Source organism: Mobula hypostoma, chromosome 9 (assembly GCF_963921235.1).
Source record: "Mobula hypostoma chromosome 9, sMobHyp1.1, whole genome shotgun sequence".
NCBI classification, from domain to species: Eukaryota; Metazoa; Chordata; class Chondrichthyes; order Myliobatiformes; family Myliobatidae; genus Mobula; species Mobula hypostoma.
In genome coordinates, this window is record NC_086105.1 from 95,969,195 (window position 1) to 95,994,048 (window position 24,854).

The 24,854-nt window shown below is 42.0% G+C and overlaps 1 protein-coding gene across 2 annotated transcripts in view; it reads left to right on the forward strand.

Moving 5' to 3' along the window:
- Positions 1 to 24,854, forward strand: part of cog7 (component of oligomeric golgi complex 7) — a 70,386-nt gene that overhangs the window by 12,050 nt on the left and 33,482 nt on the right. For both annotated transcript variants that reach the window (XM_063058730.1, XM_063058728.1), the window contains exons 4-7: positions 1,846 to 1,962; positions 6,474 to 6,642; positions 11,018 to 11,100; positions 12,348 to 12,470. In XM_063058730.1, coding sequence (XP_062914800.1) covers positions 1,846 to 1,962; positions 6,474 to 6,642; positions 11,018 to 11,100; positions 12,348 to 12,470 — 492 coding nt within the window. The remainder of the gene's footprint in view (positions 1 to 1,845; positions 1,963 to 6,473; positions 6,643 to 11,017; positions 11,101 to 12,347; positions 12,471 to 24,854) is intronic.

Sequence of the window (24,854 nt, forward strand, 5' to 3'; positions counted from 1 at the left end):
ACAAAGGGTCCTGGGGGTTCTTGTAAAGTAAGATACAAAATCTTAACAAACATGTATGTCAAGTGACTCAGAAAGCAGATGGAACATTGCTGTTATGGCAAGGAGGATGAACTACAAGTAGACAGAGATTTCTTTATGTAACTTTGCTGGACTCGACTGTGAGTGCATCAGAAGTACTGTGTCCTTATTGATGCTAGACTTAGTGATGACGTAGCAATGGTTTTGTAGATAGTTCCTGGGATGAAGAAAAACTGTATTGAGAGAGAAAAGAAAATTGAGATTAATGGACCTTTCTTCCAGAGACAAAAAGAACAAGAAATGGTCTGACTCAAGTAATTATTTTGTAGGCTGAGATAGATTTTTAGATGGTGGAGGAATCAAATGATATGGGGATTAAGCTCGGAGGCAAGGCTGAGGCTAAACGTGATATACTCAACGCACCTTGCTTCCACTCTGTCTTAGAGGGTGACCATACTGTATTACACGTTGTCACCAGGTTCTCACCATTATGTACATAAAAACAATTTATTGATGACCATTGCATGTTTATGGGGCCCATTTCTATTCACTCCGAAAGTTGAAGCATCTCATGTCAGCTGTGTAACACACACAAAATGCTGGACAAACTCAGCAGGTCAGGCAGCAACTATGGAGAGGAATAAACAGTTGATGTTTTGGGCTGAGGCTCTTCATTAGTCCTGTTTATTCCTCTCTATAGCTGCTGCCTGATGTGAGCTCCTGCAACATTTTGTGTGTGTTACTCTGGATTTCCAACATCTGCAGAATCTCTTCTGTTCATGTCAGCTGTGGTTCAATTGATAGCACATTCACCTTGTGTTAAAATCCCACTCTAACAACTGGAGTGCAAGAGCCTGCACTGAAACAATAGCGCATTTTTGCACAGTTGAACATGCCATTTTATAGATGATATGCTGAACTGAATCCCCACCTACTCTCAGGGGGACATAAAAGCAATACTGAAGAATACATTATATGGAAATTAGAATAAAAATTTCCTATTACAGAATTTAGATGAGGAAAAAGTAACTAAATAAACAAAAAGTGCAGAAGAACTGGCAAATATTGTCAATGTTTGTCAAAGGTTGACATTATGGAAAATCACAATATGGACAATTTTCTCGGAATGAAACCCAACTGTATTGCAGGGGGTTTACTATGTTTCAAAGAAGATCCAAAGTATTTATTCCCAGTGTTTTGGCCAATATTGATGTCTCGTCTCTCTCAACTGGTGAGTCCTGAAATGTCGACCAACCCTTTCCCTTCACAACTCACTGAATTTGTCCAGCAGTTTATTTTTGAAGTCAAAAGGTAGGTTTGGCCAAACTAGCCTTGGTTATTCCTAACAAATGTCTACACTTGTAAGATACTTCATGGTTGCCATGAAAGATGCTAAATAAATACATGCTCCTTTCTTTTATCATGTTATCTGTTAACCTTCCTTTATTAAGGGAAAACAACTGCAGTTAATGTGGCATGGTAGTGTAATATTTTACCTGCTGTTGTCCGTAGGGAGCTTGTTCTCCACTTGACGGGGTGGGTTTCCTCTGGGTGTTCCTCCCACATTCCAGAGATGTACAGATTTGTAGGTTACTTGGTCACATAGGTGTAATTGGGTGGTGCAGGCTCGTAGGGCCAGATGGGCCTGTTAATCATGAAAATGAACAACTCTTGACATTTACATCTTCTCCTTTATGTAATGACCTCATAAATCTTTAGGGGAACCTCTTCTTTGCTGGCAGGTGAGCTGACTGAACTCTAACCTGTTGAAAAAAAGATCATTGCAAGTGAATTATCAGACTGGACCCTCTGCTTTTTGTGTTGCAGGTTCTGATCGAGATCGATGAAGTGAAGTCAAGAATGCAGATGGCGTCAGAGGCACTGCAGGAGGCCGACAAGTGGAGTACACTCAGTGCAGACATCGAAGAAACACTGAAGTCGCAGGCAAGTGTGGTGACTTTGAGATCAGAGCTGACTGACACAAGTGGCCCAATATTATCAAGTCAAGTCGTCACTTTTTATTGTCATTTCGACCATAACTGCTGGTACAGTACACAGTTAAAAACGAGACAACATTTTTCAGGACCATGGTGCTACATGAAACAATACAAAAACTACACTGAACTATGTAAAACAACACAAAACTACACTAGACTACAGACCTACCCAGGACTGCATAAAGTGCACAAAACAGTGCAGGCATTATAATAAATAATAAACAAGACAATAGGCACAGTAGAGGGCAGTAGGTTGGTGTCAGTCCAGGCTTTGGGTATTGAGGAGTCTGATGGCTTGGGGGAAGAAACTGTTACTGAGTCTGGTTATGAGAGCCTGAATACTTCAGTGCCTTTTGCCAGATGGCAGGAGGGAGAAGAGTTTGTATGAGGGGTGTGTGGGGTCCTTCATAATGCTGTTTGCTTTGAGGATGCAGCGTTTGGTGTAAGTGTCTGTAATGGCGGGAAGAGAGACCCCAATGATCTTCTCAGCTGACCTCACTATCTGCTGCAGGGTCTTGAGATCCGAGATGGTACAATTTCTGAACCAGGCAGTGATGCAGCTGCTCAGGATGCTCTCAATACAGCCTCTGTAGAATGTGGTGAGGATGGTGGGGGGGAGGTGGGAGATGGACTTTTCTCAGCCTTCGCAGAAAGTAGAGACGCTACTGGGCTTTCTTTGCTATGGAGCTGGTGTTGAGGGACCAGGTGAGATTCTCCACCAGGTGAACACCAAGAAATTTGGTGCTCTTAACAATCTCTACGGAGGAGTCATCGATGTTCGGCAGAGAGTGGTTGTTCCATGTCCTCCTGAAGTCAACAACCATCTATTTTCTTTTGTTCACATTCAGAGACAGGTTGTTGGCTCTGCACCAGTCCATTAGCCATTGCACCTCCTCTCTGTATGCTGACTCATCGTTCTTGCTGATGAGACCCACCACAGTCATGTCATCGGTGAACTTGATGATGTGATTCGAGCTGTGTATTGCTGCACAGTTGTGAGTTAGCAGAATGAACAGCAGTGGACTGAGCACACAGCCCTGGGGGGCCCCCCGTGCTGATTGTGATGGTGTTGGAGATGCTGCTTCCGATCCGGACTGACTGAGGTCTCCCAGTCAGGAAGTCTAGGATCCAGTTGCTGAGGGAGGTGTTCAGGCCCAGTAGGCTCAGTTTTCCAATCAGTTTCTGAGGAATGATTGTGTTGAATGCTGAACTGAAGTCTATGAACAGCATTCGAACATACGTGTCTTTTTTGTCCAGGTGGGTTAGAGCCAGGTGGAGGGTGATGGCAATGGCGTCATTTGTTGAACGGTTGGGACGGTACACAAACTGCAGGGGGGTCCAGTGAGGGGGGCAGCGGGGTCTTGATGTACCTCATGACGAGCCTCTCGAAACACTTCATGATGATGGATGTGAGTGCAACGGGACGATAGTCATTGTGGCAGGACACTGAAGACTTCTTCGGCACGGGGACGACGATGGCGGCCTTGAAGCACATAGGAACGACGGCGCTGCTCAAGGAGATGTTGAAGATGTATATTAAATGTTCCAGTCTCTTTCTTTCTTTTTAAATCTTTTTATTGAATAAGTATACCAAAAGGTAAGCCATATAAACATTAATACAATGTTAAAATATAATAAAATTCCAGAAGGTATCAATACCAAAAAAAAATACTACAAACAATGTAATTTAAACATAAGAAACCAAGATAACATAATAGTATACTAAATTTTATATATATCAAAGGAAAAAAAGAAAAAAAAAACCCCCAAAAAAAACCCACCGTGCAACTAACTAAAAGCAAAGCAAAGCAATGGGCTAACTTGAAACCAAACAGAGTTAAACTTAAAATTACGTCCTCAATCCCGACCTCCATTAAAAACAGTGAAAAAAAAAACAAGAAGGGTATATATTACATTAAATGAAAATATCGAATAAAAGGTCCCCAAATCTGTTCAAATTTAAATGAAGAATCATAAAGGTTACTTCTAATTTTCTCCAGATTCAAACATAAAATCGTCTGAGAGAACCAAAAAAAGGTAGTTGGAGCATTAAGCTCTTTCCAATGTTGTAAAATACATCTTTTCGCCATTAAAGTAAGAAATGCAATCATTCTACGGGCTGAAGGGGAAAAATTACTAGAAATTTTAGGTAGTCCAAAGATAGCAGTAATAGGGTGAGGAGAGATATCTATATTTAATACCTTAGAAATAATATTAAAAATATCTCTCCAAAAAGTTTCCAAAGTAGGGCAAGACCAAAACATATGAGTTAAAGAGGCTATCTGCCCCGAACATCTATCACAAAAAGGATTAATATGCGAGTAAAAACGCGCTAACTTATCTTTGGACATATGTGCTCTATGAACCACTTTAAATTGAATTAGGGAATGTTTAGCACAAATAGAGGAAGTATTAACTAATTGTAAAATCTGCCCCCAATCATCCACAGAAATGGTAAGCCCCAATTCCTGTTCCCAATCTACCCTAATCTTATCAAATGGAGCTTTCCTAAGTTTCATAATAATATTATAAATCATAGCCGATGCACCTTTCTGACATGGATTGAGGTTAATTATCGAATCTAAAATATATGTAGGAGGAAGCATTGGAAAGGAAGAAAGTATAGTACTTAGGAAATTTCTAACTTGTAAATATCTAAAAAAATGTATTCTTGATAAATTATATTTATTAGATAATTGTTCAAAAGACATAAGGGAACCATCTAAAAATAAATCCAAAAACCGTAAAATACCCTTAGTCTTCCAAGTTTGAAAAGCGCAATCCGTAAAAGAGGGAGGAAAAAATATGTTACCTAAAATAGGAATCGCTAACCCGAATTGATTAAGATCAAAAAATTTTCTGAATTGAAACCAAATGCGCAAAGCATATTTAACTATCGGGTTAGACACCTGCTTAAGGCGTTTCGAATCAAAAGGGAGAGAGGAGCCTAAAATAGAGCCAAGTGTATAACCCTGAACAGATTGTAGTTCCAATGCTACCCATTTAGGAATAGATAGTATATCCTGATCAAGTAACCAAAATTTCATATGTCGAATATTAATAGCCCAATAATAGAATCTAAAGTTAGGTAATGCTAAACCTCCATCTCTCTTAGCTTTCTGTAAATGTATTTTACCCAGTGTCGGATTCTTATTCTGCCAAATAAATGAAGAAATTTTAGAGTCAACTTTATCAAAGAAAGATTTTGGAACAAAAATTGGTAATGCCTGAAACACATATAATACTACAGGGGGTCCAGTGAGGGGGGCAGCAGGGTCTTGATGTACCTCATGACGAGCCTCTCGAAACACTTCATGATGATGGAGGTGAGTGCAACGGGACGATAGTCATTGCGGCAGGACACTGAAGACTTCTTCGGCACGGGGACGATGATGGCGGCCTTGAAGCACATAGGAACGACGGCGCTGCTCAAGGAGATGTTGAAGATGTATATTAAATGTTCCAGTCTCAAGGGTGTAAGTTGTTAAGTTTGCTGAAAGGTAAGTTCAGGGCTTCGTACTCCCCGCGGCATGAATCACTGATAGTAAGATGTCTGTAAACCAGGGGTTGCCAACCTTTTTTATGCCATGGACAATGCTATTAAACAAGGGGTCTGTGGACAATAGCTTGGAAACCCCTGGTCTAAATGCTTCGTAATCTGTAATTGGATTTCAGTGTCACTTCTAAATCTGAAGGTTGAGGTTTTATCACCGTTTCAGAAACCTGAGTGTGTTATCCAGTCTAGACACTACAGTGCCGAAGGAGTGAGTGCTGCATTGTTGGAAGTGTTGCCTTTTTGGATGATATTAGTTCTTTTGGCAAATACACTGCCGATAGAAGGGAGTATTTTGAACCTTGCAGTGTGATTAGTTGTGTAGAAAATTAACCATGGAATTCCTGGTGTGGCAGGCAGATAGATAACGGTTTAATGCTCCATCCATTCTGTGTCTTGAATAAGTTATAGCAGATCATCTTGTCCTTCCCTTCATTTTCTTCCACAACCCTCACCACCAGCACCAGTACCACATTCTACACCTCAGCTGGATTGCAACCAATACTGCTCACTGCTGCAGAGGTTGCATCAGGTGCCACTGACCTGCATGCTCTGGGTTTTAATTAACTGTCAGTTTTATTTAACAATACAGCCCTTTGGGCCCCGTCACCCCAGCAGCCTCTGACAACCCTGATTGAACCCCAGTCTAATCGCAGGACAATTTACAATGACCTAGTGCATCTTTGGACTGTGGGAAGAAACTGGGGCACCCGGGGGGAAGTCCACTCATTCAATGGGGTGGATGTACAAAGACTCCTTACAGATGATGCCAGAACTGAACTCCGACGCCCTGAGCTGTAATAACATTGTGTTAACTGCTTTGCGACCGTGTCAGAACTTTTTGTTTACAAGACGACATATAAACTAGTTAATATCACCTGTGGAAATGAACCTTACTCCTGCAGGATATTGAAGCCATTTCCGCCAAATTGACCAGTATGCAGAACAGTCTTGCGATGCTGGTGGACACGCCTGATTACTCTGAGAAATGCGTTCACCTGGAGGCACTAAAGAATCGGCTCGAGGCCATGGCGAGTCCACAGATCGTGGCAGCATTCAACTCTCAGTCTGTTGGTGAGCGCCCTTAATTGTTAATGGGACACACGCCCACTTTGTGTGCAGTAGCACCTCGCTCTTCTATTTCAGATTTCATTCAGGCACACCGTTACCCTTTTGTCATTCAGTCTCCTGGTCTCCACCACATCGAAGACTTTCCCTTTACTGCTCATCACCTCTTAAAGCTAACTTTCTAACTTTCCCTATTTCTGATTAAGGGTTAATGAACTGAAACATTTTCTCTGTTTCTTTGTGCACAGATGCGGCCTGACTTGCTGAGTATTAACAATATTTTCTTTTTATTTCAGCTTTCCAGCACCTGCAGTATTTTTTTGTACCATTTTCTGTATCACAGTTTATACAGTAAGCTATCTGAAGGTACTGCATGGAAATGTTACGAGAATTTGTCATTTGGCCACTTGACTAAAAGCGTGGCCAAAGAGTGAGGTATTGGGAGTGTTCAAAAGAAGACAAAACGAGTGCAGAGGTGGTGCAGTTGCTAAATTGCTGGAGACCTGAGTTCAAATCTTATGATGGACAATGTGGAATTTAAATTCAGATTAGTAATCTGAAGTAATGATGATAGCAAAATCATTTTAAAAACTTAACCACTTTTTTATATCCAGTCAAGAGATGTGGGCTTTAAGGGCTGAGCCAGCAATTTAATTGCTCATTCCTAGTTGCCTTTGAGAAGGTTGGAACGAGCAGCCGCCTTGAACCACTGCAGTCATTGGGGTATTCCTTTAGGGAGAGAGTTCCAGGATTTTGGAAGGTATCTGTCTTCCCACCTGGGTTGGCCTGTTTTTGACTCCATATCACCAAGCATCAATTCCCCTTTGAAGTGACATTTGGAAATGGGCAATAAATGGTGGGTGTTCTGGTAGTGTCCAGATTCTGAAAAGTTAGAGTCGTGTGGTACAGAAGCTGGCCTTTTGCTCTACCACGTATGTCCTGGCTATCAAGTATCTATCTATGCTGTTAGCTATGTACGCAAATCCTCTTGAATTAAGGCCTATATGCAATTTGCTTCTAATTGACTGTTGCACCTACATGTTAATTTTCAATGATTCGTGTACACGGACACCACAGCTTGCAATTCCTCAACTTTTGAAAAATTCTCCATCTCCCTATGTTTCCCACCAAACTAAATGACCTTGTGTTTTTGCACATTTTCCATTTGCCCTGCCCTTGCCCATTTATGGTCTGTCAGCTTCTCTGAATCCTCTTCACTGTCTATTTTGTTGCATAAATTTATATAAACAGCAAAATAGAATAAATACATGATTCTCCCAAGCAGATTATTGAAATAAATTGCGATCAGTTAGGGCCCTGTCATCAGTCCCTGCAGCATCCTGCTGGTCACAGCCTTGACTAAATGTGCCATTATCATGTTCACATTCTCTTTCCTCTTTGTTATCTAAACCTCAATCCATGTGAGTAGATTATCCCCAATGCTATGTTTTCTAATTTTATGTAATTAACTTGTGTATGATACCTTATCAAAACCTTTCTTAAGATTAAAATCCACCACATCAACTAGATTACCATTGTTCTGCCACTGATAACTTTTTAAAATTCCAATGGATTTGTCAGACATAATTTACTCCACCTTTCTTTTTTTTTAAATTTTATTTTTATTTGGATAAGGAATTCACAAATATCATGTACTTTTTTCACACATATAACCTTTTCCATTTTTTTATATGTATAAAACTATAATTATTTATACATTCTTAAGTACACATTGAGATGATATAAAAGGAAATTAGATACTTAAATAGATAATTATGTACTGTGGTAATTCTAATCTATTAGGCTAAGTAATGGTATTAGTTGTTAAGAAAAATGGTAATAATAGTTTCCATATAACTCTTCTGGACCATTTCCACTGGTCCAAAATGTTGTATATAAGCCTATGTAACAACCATTGTAGGTGTTTATATCCTAATTTGTTCATGCTTGCTCCTGCCCGCAGACATAATTATCCAATCCCTATGTACTTATTTACTTAATTTTTTCATTTTTTATCCCTTTCCCAAACCTTTTCCCTTACTTGTGTTAATTCTCTGTTTTCCAAAAGAAAACAAAAAAAAAGACAGTTAGGCTAGGGGTGCTTACGTTAGCAATATTACTGTGTTGATGAGAAGAGCAGTATAAATCATTAGGAGAGTCATCTAAAGTCTGCTCGCTTTGGGGTTATATATTCAATCCATTTACTCCAGATTTGATAAAATTTTTCTTTTTGAATTCTCAGGGAGTAAGTCAACTTTTCCATTTTAAATATTTCCAAGATAATTTTGTGCCAATCTTCTAATGTAGGTGATATTGGATTTTTCTAGTGATTGATTTCTTACTTGCCGCTAAGAGGGCCTGCAGCAACTTTATATCTTCCTTCTGTTCAAGAAACAATACATGCCCCAAATAGAGAGTCTCAAAGTTCAGAGGTATCTGAGACCTAAGTACCTTAACTAATGTTCTATGAATACCTTCCCAATATAGACTTAATTTAGGGTAATCCCAGAAAATATGAAAATGATTTGCCTCCTTGGAGCCGCACCTTCTCCAACACGTCACGTTTGTATCTTTATATTTTTCCTGATATGGGGTCTTGAAGTATCTTATAATGTTTTTCCAACAGTGTTCTCTCCAAGTCAAAGAATTAGTCGAGGACCATTGAAAGCTGCAGATTACTCCACCTTTCTTAATCTCTCTTGATCCTCCTCTTATTATTTTTCCCAAGGCCCTGATACCACTAGCTTCAAAACAGATTTCACCATTTCGCCTACTAATGGTTTAGGTTAACTACCCTCTTTACTCTTGACGTCTTACCACTTAATAAAGTGTCCTCTTTATTAGGTACACCTGTACACCTACTTGTTAATGTAAATATCTAATCAGCCAATCATCTAGCAGCAACTCAGTGTGTAAAAGATGTTTAGTTGTTATTCAGACCAAACATCAGAATGGGGAAGAAATGTGCTCCAAGTGACTTTGACAGTGGTATGATTGTTGATACCAGACAGGATGGTTTGAGTATCTCAGAAACTGCAGATGATCTGGGATTTTCATGCACAGCAGTCTCTAGAGTTTACAGGGAGTGATGTGGAAAACAAAAACAAGCCAGTGAGTGGCAGTTCTGTGGGTGAAAATGCCTTGAGGTCAGAGGAGAATGGCCAAACTGGTTCAAGCTGGCAGGAAGGTGACAGTAACTCAGTTGTGTGCAGGGTTACTGCAGAAGACCACACTGGGTTCCACTCCTGTACCTAATAGTGGCCATAGAGTGAATAGTTCACTATGTCTGTCAGGCTTTCTGTGTCTTGTTCGGCAGAGAGAGACAGAACCTTTTTCAGTCTGCTTCCAATGGCTGGAAGATGGATGTAAGTTGGGAAGCTTTCGGTCAACTGGCATGGATGCTGTAGTATTATACTAATTTGAAAACAGGGCTAGGAATCTTAAAATTGAAGCTTAGACACCGTAAGTTAATATGCATTAGGATAATGGGTGAAGAGAACGAAGGGAAATGGAAAGATAGGACTTTGAGAGAGGTACATGGCCTTTGACTATTTGCTGTTTTGCATTTTGTATGAAAATCTTTATACCAGCCAGCAGAGGGTAGCAGCGAGTAATAGTTAAAACCAGCACTAATTTCTCTTGTTCTTTCCAACCTTGGGTCAGGTTAGAAATCACAACATCTTAATAGTTTTTAAGGGAAATATGAAATAGAGAAATGTGTGCTAGATGGCTAGCATACCAACAATACTTCCCTAATTCTAAGCAGCTAAAAAAGCATCTAAGGATAGGGATGGATTCTATAGTATTTTCCTGTTGAAAGATAGATATCAGAATGGGACCTTATTTGTCTACTCCATAGAGAAGTTAGTAACCTTAATCCAAGCCTTGTAGTATTCCTGAAGAAAGTCTGATGATAATAGTCAGAAACCCGATGACCTGGACGGTTTGCAGTTGGAGAAGGAACTTCCCCTTCCCCTACTATTCCTCTCTTCCTTCTACCCTTCTCCTTTGTTCCTGCAGGGAGCCCTTGGAAATATTCTGTGACTTGCATTCTTCCAGCATTGCGCATGGCCCAGGACATCCAAAGTGCTTGTTAGGCAGTGAGTAGGTTTAAAGTGTGGAACAGAACAAAAACGGCTGCTAATTTTGCAGCAAGATCTCACAGACAGCTGTGTAATACATGAGCAGATGATCTAGATTTGGATGACTTTCAGGGATAAATGTTTACCAGAATACTGAGGGGATCTCCAACCTTTACTGTTGCACATCCAGTGGAGAGAACAGATAACAAGAATGAGACTGGTAGGGAGAGAGGGAGCAGGTACAAGCAAAGCCTAGGCCCTTCATAACCAACATTTAACTGTTTTTGCTTGTGTTTCAGATCAGGCCCGCCTTTTTGTGAAAGTGTTTGTGGCTGTGGATAGAATGCCTCAGCTCCTGACCTACTACTACAAATGTCACAAGGTGGGTTACAGCACTTGCTCTCAGAGCAAACGCTGGGGGACATTGTGTGGGGGAAGGAATGGTGTGGGTGTGGGCATGGGTACGAGAGATTGCTTGAAATCTGAAGAGTAGACTATCTGGGAGAGATATTCTGAGTGATGGAGAATCATTGCAAGTACTTCTGTTGAATTGGGTGTGGACTTCTGGGCAACTCCCTATTTGCAAAGAGAACTCCCTTGTGTTGTCTGCTCCCCCCTCACTCCCCTCTCTCTTGCCCACCTCCCCTCACAGTCACCCCCCTCACCCACTGCACCTCTCACCCACCCCCCCTCACCCACCCCCTCGCGTGATTGCCCCCTCTCGATTCCACTCTCCCTCTCTCTCTCCCCCTCTCTCTCCCCCTCTCTCTCCCCCCCTCTCTCCCCCCTCTCTCCCCCCCTCTCTCCCTCTCTCTCTCTCCCCCTCTCTCTCTCCCCCCCTCTCTCTCTCCCCCCCTCTCTCTCCCCCTCTCTCTCCCCCCTCTCTCTCCCCCTCTCTCTCCCCCTCTCTCTCCCCCTCTCTCTCCCCCTCTCTCTCCCCCTCTCTCTCCCCCTCTCTCCCCCCTCTCTCTCCCCCCTCTCTCTCCCCCTCCCTCTCCCCCCTCTCTCTCCCCCCTCCCTCTCCCCCCTCTCTCTCCCCCTCCCTCTCCCCCCTCTCTCTCCCCCTCCCTCTCCCCCCTCCCTCTCCCCCCTCCCTCTCCCCCCTCCCTCTCCCCCCTCCCTCTCCCCCCTCCCTCTCCCCCCTCCCTCTCCCCCTCCCTCTCCCCCTCTCTCTCTCCCCCTCTCTCTCTCCCCCTCTCTCCCCCTCCCTCTCTCCCCCTCTCTCCCTTGATTCAATTCTCTCTCTTGATCCCACTCTCTCTCTCTTTTGCTCCTACTCTCTCTCCCTCTTTCGATCTCTTTCTCTCTCTCTCTCTCTCTCCCCTTCTCTGTCTCTCTTTTGCTTTTACTCTCTCTCTCTCTGCCCCCCACTAAGAGTTTCCTGTGGACACAGAGCATCCTTTACTCAGGACATTGTCTATACTTAAATCCTAATCCTACTCTCTCACCTGAGCATTCTCATTGGCTATTACACATAAACTGGAGACATTGCTGTGTTAACTATTCATTCTAAAATGTGGCAATTGAATGGAACTGAATTAATAATGTGAATATAACTGTGATTTTGCTGGTGGGTGGAGGTTGTTCACTGTGGAGGACTCCCATCGATTGAACTGTGCTGTCCTTCAGGGCCAGTTGGTCTCGGTGTGGCAGGAACTTTGCCAAAGTGACCTTAGTCTGGATCATCAACTCAGAGAGTTCTACGATACCCTCCTGGTGACTTGGCACTCCCAAATACAATGGACCTGTCAGGTAACGACTTTTACCACAAATCATGACTTTTAAAAATGGGAAAGCCATGTATTTCTGTAGTACCTGCTGATTTCCCACAGCACTGTACAGTAAATGGTGCTTTAAATTGAGATCATTTTGTAATTTAGGAAACACAGCCATCACTTCAGTCACAGTATACTCCCACGACCAGCAACATGATAAAGATAAGGTCATCTGTTTATGGTTGTTGGGTATTAAATTAAATGTATCTCTTAGTCCAAACCTTTTTTTTCTCTTTTTAACAGTGTTGATAGTTGAGTAGCACAAATCTCATGGGGGAGAGATTAAAAGAAGTTTTCCCAAGCTCTGTTTCCCATCTTCTCCCAGTTTAGTGCTGATTCTCTGTACTTTTTGACTTTGCTCTGTAGTGTGTTTTCATGGTGCATTGGTGTTAGAAACTTGTTAGTTAGAAATAAGGACCTCGCCTCATCCAGTTATCATACCTGGCTATGAAGCTCATGTTGTGTTTGTCCTGCATGCTTTTGCACTCTTGATGCACAGAGAGCAGGAAATTCTTTGCTAAAAATAAACGACACTAGTGTATCTCTTTGATGACTTGATGAGTGTGTGAACTAGTTAGCTGAGCTTCATATCCTCAAGTCTGAACTTTGATGCATGATCGATCTCTGCCGTCATCATCAAAGAGTTCAGCATGGTGATAATAGGAGTGGGAAAACTCAGGATGGCTGATGGCTGAGTGGCTATGGTTCTGCCATAGTCACAGAGTAACCTTGGAAACAGACCCTTCAACTCAACTTGTCTGTGCAGACGTCTTTCTAATCCTTTCCTATCTATATACTTCCAAATGTCTTTTAAATGTTGTTACTGTACTTGCCTTAGCTGCTTTCTCTGGCAACATATTACATATGCATGCCACCCTATGCATGCCTTTTTGAATCTCTCCCTCTCACCTTGAAGCTTTAGTTTTTGATTGCCTTTACCTGGGGACAAAATTCTGTGTGCATTCACCCTATATATTGTTATTATTTCAATACTCTTCTGTAAGGTTACCTCTCTGTCTCTTCGGTTCCAAGGAATGAAGTCTTAGCCTGACCTACCTACCTTCCTACCTTCCTACCTTCCTACCTTCCTACCTTCCTTCCTTCCTCCTTCCTCCCCCTCCCCCTCCCCCTCCCCCTCCCCCTCCCCCTCCCCCTCCCCCTCCCCCTCCCCCTCCCCCTCCCCCTCCCCCTCCCCCTCCCCCTCCCCCTCCCCCTCTCCCTCTCCCTCTCCCTCCCCCTCCTTCCCTTCCTTCCCTTCCCTCCTTTCCCTCCTTTCCCTCCTTTCGATACAGCACACAACAGGCCCTACTGGCCCTTCGAGCCACACTGCCTAGCAATCCCACGACTCGATTCTAGCCTAATCACGGGACAATTTACAAAGACCAGTTCCTATAATTCAGGCCCTCGTGTCCTGGCAACATTCTCGTAAATTCTCTTTGCACTCTTTCCAGCTTGTCATGCCTGAACCCCCCATAGAAGCATTGACTATATTCCAGCAAGATGCATGGACTGTGTTTTGGGGGCATGTATCTTGGGTAAAGATGACTGAGCTTAAGTGAGAGATCCCTTGCCCCTACCAGTCATCTATCTGAGTAAGGAATCAAGCAGCTGTCTACCCTGACGGGTTAGCTGTATTCCATCAAGTTCTAGAGCTGTTGTTGCTTTTGTGGAACGTGTGACGTTTGTACTGGGCAGAGGGAATGTGCGTCTGTGGAGGGTAGACTGTCGTGGTGCAATCTGACAAGTGTGCTCAGAGGTGCTAAGTGTGATATTGCAAGGGCAGAATAGGTCTTAGTTGCCTGCAGGTGTTCCAATGTTCCCATTTTTATGTTCCCATAACAGTAAAAATGAACAACACCGTGTCAGTTTAGCTTCTGATGAGATCTTGATAAGAAGTTCCATTAAACACCACAAGTGGAATTTACTTAATGACAATCCGTGTGCAGTGCCCTGAAAAGGCATGATGTTTCACAGCTCACTTCCTTCCTCCATTTCTTTCTCACCTGCTGACAAAATCACCTGAAACGGTACCATAGCAATCATCCTGATGAAGGCACAGCTGATCCCCACTTGGCCTGAGAGTCTGGTTTCCACGCCACGGTGGCTGACCTCTAGCAAGGTCGGGATTGGAATTCTTGCATGTGATCTCCACTCTGAGTTGGAGGGCAAATAAAATTGGCAATGTTCCCACATTGACTATTCTAACAACACACAATGCTGGAAGAGCTCAGCAGGTCAGGCAGCATCCATGGAGGAAAATGGACTCTTCACGTTTTTGGGTTAAGCCCCTACATCTGAATCCTTAATCACATTCGAATAGTTGCAGAGATGGCAGGGTGAAATGAGTTGCAAGTTTGGGTGCTAAAGGCTGGAGAGGGAACATTTTGATTTTTGACTTTAGTTGAGTAATTGTACTCCCTGGAGTTTATTTCATGGTCGTTAATGGAAACATTTACCCACCATGGATTGAAAAGTACTTGCCTCTCTCGCCTTTTTAATTGCTTCCGAGAGACAGGTCAGCATTTGGTGTGTTGATATTGCACCATTTGCCTCCGTGTTGACCATTGCAGTGCAGTCACTGCTGACCAATGTAAGCTGAGTTAACACAGTCTCACACTCCCATTATCGAAAGGGTGTGAGACCAATAAAAAAAATTATTGCCATGCAGTCACTCATTTAGTCCTATACAACTTCACTGCATTTTCCATGTTGTTTCCAGTTCCGCTGGTGTTTATTGTATGCCTAGGAAAGGAAATATGAAGTTGGACAAATTCATTGTGCATGTCAGTGTATGTAAAATAGTTTGCACTCAATGTTTCACGATTAATATCCAAGGGGCGTGAATTAAATCCCACATGTATCATTCAGTCCCACTCTTTTGTTCACAGATTGTGTCAATCACTAATACTGGGAATATATTACAAACAGGAGAAACGTGCAGGTGCTGGAGATCCAAAGCAACACACACAAAGTGCTGGAGGAACTCAGCAGGTCAGGCTTCTGCAGATGCCTGGCTTCACCTGTCACCTCCCAGCAACCCCCATACATTTCACCACACATGCCAGTGATAATAAACCTGATTCTGATTCTGATCTTTTTATTCAGGCATCTGCCCCCTTCCTTCTCAGCCCTGAAGAAGAGTCTCAGCCCGAAAGGTTGACTGTTTATTCATTTTCATAGATGCTGCCTGACCTGTTGAGTTCCTCCGGCACATTATGTACGCTGCACTGGGAATATCCTGTCTGCATTATTCATGCATTCTACAAAAACCTGCATTCTCTCAATTTTGTTTGCTCTGCATGTGGGATTGTTTTAAGGGGAATGGTGGAGAGCAATAGGAAGAATGTAGTGAAGGGAGCAAAGTGAAATGATTAGTTTTAAACCAAGAGAGAGTTTTGATTTCTGACCTCAATGGAATATTTATACTCTCCAGGGTTTATTTCTTCCTCTTTAATGGGTATTTTAAACCCACCACAGATTGAAAAGTACTTGCCTGTCTTGCCCTTTTATACATTGTTTCCCAGAGGCTGTGGCCCCAAGTCCAGTACAATTTGTTACAGCTGAATAAATGTTCCGTCTTATCTCTAATCAGTTTGCAGGAATAACTTTGTGTGAGTAGATTAAATGTTAAGATGTTATGTCTAAAAAAACCCCCATAATTGTGAACTGTCTTGTAAAATAACTCAGGTTCTGGCATGTTACGTTCCATAACATTTTTAGGGTGGTCAGCTATATCGATACTGGTGTTGTTCCATTATTTAAAGGATTTGCAGCATTTTATGGGACCTTGAGCAGACAAACCAATAATCTATAGATTCAGTTGTGGTTCATTTATTGGCACTCTTGCTCTCTAACTTGCTGCTGAGACTTACACATAGTCCAGCTGAGGCATCAGCACAGTACTGAGGGAATGCTGCACTGTCTGCGATGGTGAATTTATGTTGGCATATTGACCTTCCAAGATTTTCTTCAACTGAATATATATTTTTGGAAATGAGTGATAAGAGAGGTCCAGTTACTGCACCATATGTTGATTTTAAAAACCATTTGACTCGGTCTTTTATAAGAGGCTAATTCATGAGCAGTGAGGGTGGTTGTGAAAGGTTGTAGGAAAGTAGTGGTGAGCAGAATAAGTTAAAGGACATGTGCAACATAATGGATTATAAGAGGAAATACAAGGCAGGAGAATATCTGCTCAATAGAAAGGTGAAGATGTACTGAGATGGGTTCAGTTGTAGAATTCCTTGAACCTATGAGTGCAGGAATTGAATTGACATTCTTCACATACATGAGAAGTAAAAATCTTTACATTATGTCTCTGTCTAAATGTGCAATGTGCAATTTATAGTAGTTTGTAATGAATAGTATGTACAACAGGACAGTAACTAACAGAAATACAATTGTATCAGCGTGAATTAGTCAGTCTGATGGCCTAGTGAAAGAAGCTGTCCCAGAGCCTGTTGGTGTTGGCTTTTATGCTGCGGTACCATTTCCTGGATGGTAACAACTGGAACAGTTTGTGGTTGGGGTGACTCGGGTCCCCAATGATCCTTCGAGCCCTTTCTACACACCTGTCTTTGTAAATGTTCTGAATATTGGGAAATTCACTTCTAGAGATGTGCTGGGCTGCCCATACCACCCTCTGCAGAGTCCTACAACTGAGGGAAGTACAGTTCCCATACCAGGCAGTCATGCAGCTAAACAGGATGCTCTCAATTGTGCCCCTGTAGAAAGTCCTTAGGATCTGGGCACGCATACCAAACTTCTTCAACTGTCTGAGGTGAAAAAGGCGCTGTTGTGCCTTTTTCATCACACGGCAGGTATGTACAGACCATGTGAGATCCTCGGTGATGTTTATGCTGAGGAACTTAAAGCTGTTCACCCTCTCAGCCCCAGGTCCATTGATGTCAATAGGGGTTAGCCTGTCTCCATTCCTCCTGTAGCCCACAACCAGCTCCTTTGTTTTTGTGACATTGAGGGAGAGGTTGTTTTTTTGACACCACCGCGTCAGGGTGATGACTTCTTCTCTGTAGGCTGCCTCGTTATTATTTGAGATAAGGCCCATCAATGTAGTATCGTCAGTGAATTTAATTAGTAGGTTGGAGCTCTGGGTGGTGACACAGTCATGGATGTACAGAGAGTAAAGGAGGGGGCTTTGGACACAGACCTGAAGGGCTCCTGTGTTGGGGGCCAGAGGGGCAGAGGTGAGGGAACCCACTCTTATCACCTGCCGGTGATCTGACAGGAAGTCCAGGATCCCCAGCTGCACAAGGCAGAGTGAAGGCTGAGGTCTCTGAGCTTCTTGTCAAGTCTGGAGGGAATTATAGTGTTGAATGCTGAACTGTAGTCCAAGAATAACATTCTCACATAAGCATCCTTCTTCTCTAGATGTGTAAGGACAGTGTGTAGAGCTGTGGCTATTGCGTCATCTGTTGTGTCGGTTTGCGAATTGTAGGGGGTCTAGTGAGGGTTGTAGCATGCTGCAGATGTAGTCCTTGACCAGCCTCTCAAGAAGAAAAGAGAAGAGAGAAATTGCCTCACGAGAGAGCATAGGCCATCAACTTTCTGCTGTTGATGTTTCTGTAGCAGGCAATTTCGTTTTTATGAGGTTGAGTTGCTAGCTCGACGCTCAACCCAGCACGGATGGAAAGCGTGCACGGGAGCTGGCTGGATTCGAACTCGGGACCTTCAGCCCCAAAGTCCAGCGCTGATATCACTATACCACCAGCCGGCCAGCCTCTCAAAGCATTTGCTTATTATTGAGGTGAGTGTGACAGGACACCAGTCATTCAGACATGTTAACTTGGTCTTTTTAGGTACAGGGACAATGGTGGATGTTTTGAAGCAGGAGGGCACTCTACACTGGGAGAGGGAGAGATTAAAAATGTTCGTAAACCCACCTGTCAGTTGTGCCACGCACATCCTGAGTGTAATTCAGCCTCAGAGATAACCAAAGTGCAGGTCGTTTCAGCAGCTCTCCTCTGGTTTCAGTGTCGAACATCGAACAGAGAGTAAAAAAGATTTTGCTCATCTGGGAGAGAGGCAGCGATGTTGGCAGCACCACAGCGCTTAGCTTTGAAGTCTATAATGGTGTGCAGACCTTGCCATAAGCTGCGTGTTTTGTTGGTGGAGAGTTGTATCTGGATCCTGTCCCTGTATTGTCGTTTTGCTGCCTTGATGACTTTGTGCAGATCGTAGCTGCATTCCTTGAGTTCCTGCTGATTACCAGCAACATCAGCTCTGTCTTTGTGATAAATGCTGCTTGCATGGAATTGTTGATCCAGGGTTTGTGGCTTGGATAGACCCTGACCATTTTTTGGGTGACAACATCCTCGATGCACTTCCGACTGAAACTAGTGAACCCATCCTTGAACTTGGAGACATCCTCATCATGAAAGACGTTCCAGCTGATGTCATCAAAGCAGTCCTGTAGCATGGAGACCAATTGATCAGACAAACACTGGACGGTTTTAACTATGGCCGTCTCCTGTTTCAAGCTAGAGCTGTTATAAACAAGTTTAATGCACTTGAGGCCATGCATCATAAATTAAGGAAGAATGACTAATTTCAAATGAATGTATTTTGTTTCAAGATGTAAGAGGGGGCTATGAATAATCTCATCAATACCATTGTCCCACTTGCTGCCTTGGACATGCCCATTAGACCCAATCCCTCGATTCTCCTCTAATCCACCCATACACCAGGATCGATTTACAATAGACATTACACTGAACGTATTGGAGAAAATGGGAGCACCCAGTGTGGGGAGAGCCCATGTGATCACAGAATATTCAGACACCATCTGAGGTCAGAAACCCGACTCCAGCTGTTGGAGTCGTGCGACAGCCGAGCTACCTGCGGTGACTAGAAGAGAAAATGTTTTCTGTGCTTCAAGATACAAATTTATTGTTATCATTGAAAGTGGTTAGGGGATATTTCTTTACGCATAGACTAAAACGAGCGTATGTTTTATCACAGGAATTGCTTGAGGCTGAGACCACTAAGTTTTAAGAGGAAATCAGTTAAATAAGGAATATTATGGGCTGGAGGATGCCCGGAGGGGGGAATGATTTTGGGATTAAGAGAGAGGGTTATTGTGACTGCTCATGCCAGTACAGACATGGGGTGAATTGCTGTCTTCTGTTTTGGCTCACACATTAAATCATTGTAAAATGCAATGACAACTAAGTTAGTTGGTTAGTTTTGTAAGGATGATACACGGTCAGATTGTGCTATTTACTGAAAAGTTGCACAAGATAAAGTAACTCCAGTTGAAATTAACTTGGGAGATATTTTATGGAAGATGTTTTCTTTTTGTCTAATGGTCACTAGCCAATGGAGCTACAAGTGTACAAGAGTCCATATTCACTTGGTTAAAGAAGAATAGGAGATGATCTTACAGAGGCATATTAGACTTTGTGAAGTTTGAAGTCTGTATCGTCTGGCTGGAGAATATTTGTGTCTAATCTTACACTATTTCTCCTCCTGGGATGTGATGGCGTTAGAGTGGCTGCAGAGTTACAAGGATGTTGATAGGAATGGAGAATGATAGTTATGAGGAGATTATCCAGACTGGCTTTGCTTCATATAATTCAACTAAGTCTTGACAAGGTAAACAAGACGAGCTTAATTATATGAAGCAAATGAATATTTATTGAGTAGGGAACTGGGTAATTAGTGGTAGAGTTTTGTTAATTAGTCAAAGAACGAGGGGGAAATTGAATCAAAAATGTTTCATCCGTGAGAGGTGGAGATCTGAAACTCATTGCTTGGAAGTGTGTTGGAGACAGAAACACTCAACAAGGTTTTAAAATGCTGGGTGAGCACTTGTGGACCAAGAGTTGAGAAGTGGAGTTAATTGTAATGTCCATTTTTGGCCAATATCAACATATGAATAAAGAAATAAAAATTCCTTTTATAGTGTAAGTTATTTTGATTTTTAAAGAACAACCCCTTAATTATCTGACCAGAGGACATGATAAATGTTTTCTTAAGTATGAAGAACAGAACACCAGGCATGAAAGGGTTTGGGTACTATCACCAAAGACAGCACAATTGTAGCATAACCTTTTGTAGTATGGCTACCTTGCAATAACGACCAACAAACCATTTCTTTATGTGCCATTGTACCCCCATGATAACATTTTACGTTTCATGAAACAGCATGCTACGATCTATCCATCACCAATATTTACTAGTTTCTCTTAATTTGACGATTATTCCATTTATCTCATCTTCCTACCCAGTTATTCTCCATCAGCTATCTTACTCGTTCATTTAATCTGTCCATGTCCCAGTCTGCACTCTGCTTATTCTTGTATTATCTCTGAGCTTTGTTTCACAGTATATCTAGAATATAACTTGCTGTTTTCATTTATTTCTTGATATAAACTGTGCGTAGCTGAGGACCATGTATGGTAATCCTTTTGGCATCACACTGCAAAAAAACCTGCCAACTTGTAAAAGACTTGTTTATCCTTCCACTGTTTTTTGTCCTTTCAGTAATCCTATTTTCACGCCAGTATGTTACCCCATTCTCGTAAGCCTGTATTTTATGTAATTAGTATTTGTGGTGAAACTAATGCATTTTGACAATCCAGATTTATTTCATCCACAATTTTTACCCATTTTCCACCCTGCTTTTCAATGCTCAGTAGACTGTCAGACTAGTGAAGCATCATTCTTTTAATAAAGCCATGTTAACTGGGTCTAATCATTTTAATTACCCTATTATCATATTTTTAATAATAGATTCTAATATTTTTCCACTGCCTGGTATCCAATTAGTCTACAGTTTTCTTTTGAAGCGATTTTCTTGAATAATAGTGATAATTTACCACCTTCTCGTCAATTGGGACTGTCTCAGAATCCAAGTTATTTGGAAGATTAGCTCTAATGTAGCTACCTCAGCTGCCGTACATTATGAGATGTATGTATCTGTCAGTTATAATGTAGCTATCTGAGCCAACTGTTCCAGCAGTTGTCACCTTTAGAACAGATACAACTACCAGAGTAAGGTGACCTGTTGATTCTCCGTCCCCTTAATTTCCCCACACTTTCTGTTTAATAATATTATTTATTGATAGCAACGCACATAAAATGCTGGAGGAACTCAGCAGGTCAGGCAACATCTATGGAAAAGAGTAAGCAGTCGAAGTTTTGGGCCAAGACACAGCTCCTAATGAAGGGTCTTGGTCCGAGACGTCAACTGTTTACTCTTTTCCATTGATACCTCCTGACCTGTGTGTGTTGCTCTGGATTTCCAGCATCTGCAGATTTTCTCTTGTGTTTGTTATTTATAGTTAGGTTCATTTCTGTAATCAAGCTCTTGGTTTGCCATTATTTTTGTTTGCTAATTGTGTTTTCTGTGTGCCATAAATACAGTGGCGTGCAAAAGTTTGGGCACCCCGGTCAAAATTTCTGTTACTGTGAATAGTTAAGTGAGTAGAAGATGAACTGATCTCCAAAAGTCATAAAGTTAAAGATGAAACATTCTTTTCAACATTTTAAGCAAGATTAGTGTGTTATTTTTGTTTTGTACAATTTTAGAGTGGGAAAAAAAGGAAAGGAGAACCATGCAAAAGTTTGGGCACCCCAAGAGATTTGAGCTCTCAGATAACTTTTACCAAGGTCTCAGACCTTAATTAGCTTGTTAGGGCTATGGCTTGTTCACAGTCATCATTAGGAAAGGCCAGGTGATGCTAATTTCAAAGCTTTATAAATACCTTGACTCCTCAAACCTTGTCCCAACAATCAGCAGCTATGGGCTCCTCTAAGCAGCTGCCTAGCACTCTGAAAATTAAAATAAATGATGCTCACAAAGCAGGAGAAGGCTATAAGAAGATAGCAAAGTGTTTTCAGGTAGTCGTTTCCTCAGTTCATAATGTAATTAAGAAATGGCCGTTAACAGGAACGGTGGAGGTCAAGTTGAGGTCTGGAAGACCAAGAAAACTTTCCAAGAGAACTGCTGGTAGGATTTCTAGAAAGGCAAATCAAGACCCCCGTTTGACTGCAAAAGACCTTCAGGAAGATTTAGCAGACTCTGGAGTGGTGGTGCACTGTTCTATTGTGCAGCAACACCTGCATAAATATGACCTTCATGGAAGAGTCATCAGAAGAAAACCTTTCCTGCGTCCTCACCACAAAATTCAGCGTCAGAAGTTTGCAAAGGAACATCTAAACAAACCTGATGCATTTTGGAAACAGGTTCTGTAGACTGATGAAGTTAAAATAGAACTTCTTGGCCGCAATGAGCAAAGGTATGTTTGGAGAAAAAAAAGGTGCAGAATTTCATGAAAAGAACACCTCTCCAACTGTTAAGCATGGGGGTGGATCGATCAGCTTTGGGCTTTTGTTGCAGCCAGTGGCACAGGGAACATTTCACTGGGTAGAGGGAAGAATGAATTCAATTAAATACCAGCAAATTCTGGAAGCAAACATCGCACCATCTGTAAAAAATCTGAAGATGAAAAGAGGATAGTTTCTACAACAGGATAATGATCCTAAACACACCTCAAAATCCACAATGGACTACTTCAAGGGGCGCAAGCTGAAGGTTTTGCCATGGCCCTCCCGTCCCCCAACCTAAACATCATCGAAAATCTGTGAATAGACCTCAAAAGAGCAGTGCATGCAAGACAGCCCAAGAATCTCACAGAACTAGAAGTCTTTTGCAAGGAAGAATGGGCAAAAATCCCCCAAACAATAATTGAAAGACTCTTAGCTGGCTATAAAATGTGTTTACAAGCTGTTATACTTGCCAAAGGGGGTGTTACTAAGTACTGACCATGCAGGGTGCCCAAACTTTTCCTTTTCCTTTTTTGTTATTTTGAAACTGTAAAAGATGGAAATAAAAAAGTAATCTTGCTTAAAATATTAAAGAAATGGGTCATCTTTAACCTTATGCCTTTTGGAAATCAGATCATCTTTTACTCGCTTGGCTATTCACAGTAACAGAAATTTTGACCGGGGTGCCCAATCTTTTGCAAACCACTGTATTTAGCTATTTCTACATTGCCCATTATCACTAGTCTCTGTTGGGCCCATTTTTATCTTTGCTACTCTCTGGAGGGTAATGTTTAAGTTGGGAAACAATTAGTTTTAAATAGTCATAGAACACTATGGCACAGAAACAGGCTGTTCGGCCCAACTAGTCCATGCTGAATTATTATTCTACCTAGCACCATCGACCTGCACCCGGACTGTTTAAATGAATAATCAACTACCTGTTGAAACAGGTTAAGGGGATGACGTAAAAATAATTATATTATAGAGGGCGTTTAATTTGCTAACAGGCAGAAATATTTTGGTCAATGATGCTTTAAAAATCTGCTTTAAGGGAGAACTTGGGGAAGTCAGTCAGGCAATGGCTGGCTTAATGACAATTATGAAGAAACTGTGACAGAACTGTAGTTGTTAGATTAGCTTTCAGAGGCCTTGGCTGTTGACGTAGTGACATGTTTTAATCTCACCATGGCAGCTAATAAACTTAAATTCAAAATGTTCAAATTCTGCTTCCGGTAAGATGGCAGCTTGCGCGAACTGGGGGTGCCTTTTTTCTTTGTAAAATGTGTTTTTTATGATCACAAGATAATTCTACTCTAAGAACATCAGGGCTACTCTATCATATTTCTCATACGTACTATAGTGCCTTTTTGATATAATTCACTGGATAGGATGAGGATTTATGGTGCAAAACAGAATTAAAATTAAATATTGTCACTTAAGAACATAAGAAATAGGAGCAGGAGTAGGCTATCTGGCTAGTCGAGCCTTCCTTGCCTTTCAATAAGATCATGGCTGATCTGGCCATGGACTCATCTCCACCTACCTGCCTTTTCTACATAACCCTTAATTCCCCTACTATGCAAAAATCTATCCAACCTTGTCTTAAATATATTCACTGAGGTAACTTCCATTGCTTCATTGGGCAGAGAATTCCACAGATTCACCACCCTCTGGGAAAAGCTGTTCCTCCTCATCTCCATTCTAAATCTACTCCCCTGAATCTTGAGACTATGTCCCCTAGTTCTAGTCTCACCTACTGGTGGAAACAGCTTTCCAGCCTTTATCTTATCTAACTCTTTCATAATTTTATATGTTTCTATAAGATCTCCTCTTGTTCTTCTGAATTCCAATGAGTACAGTCCCAGGCGACTCAATCTCTCCTCATAGTCTAACCCCCTTATCTCTGCAATCAACCTGGTGAACCTCCTCTGCACCGCCTCCAAAGCCAGTACATCCCTCCTCAAGTAAGGAGACCAGAACTGCACACAGTACTCCAGGTGCGGCCTCAGCAGTACCCTGTACAGTTTTTGCATAACCTCCCTGCTCTCAAATTCAATCCCTCAGCAATGAAGGC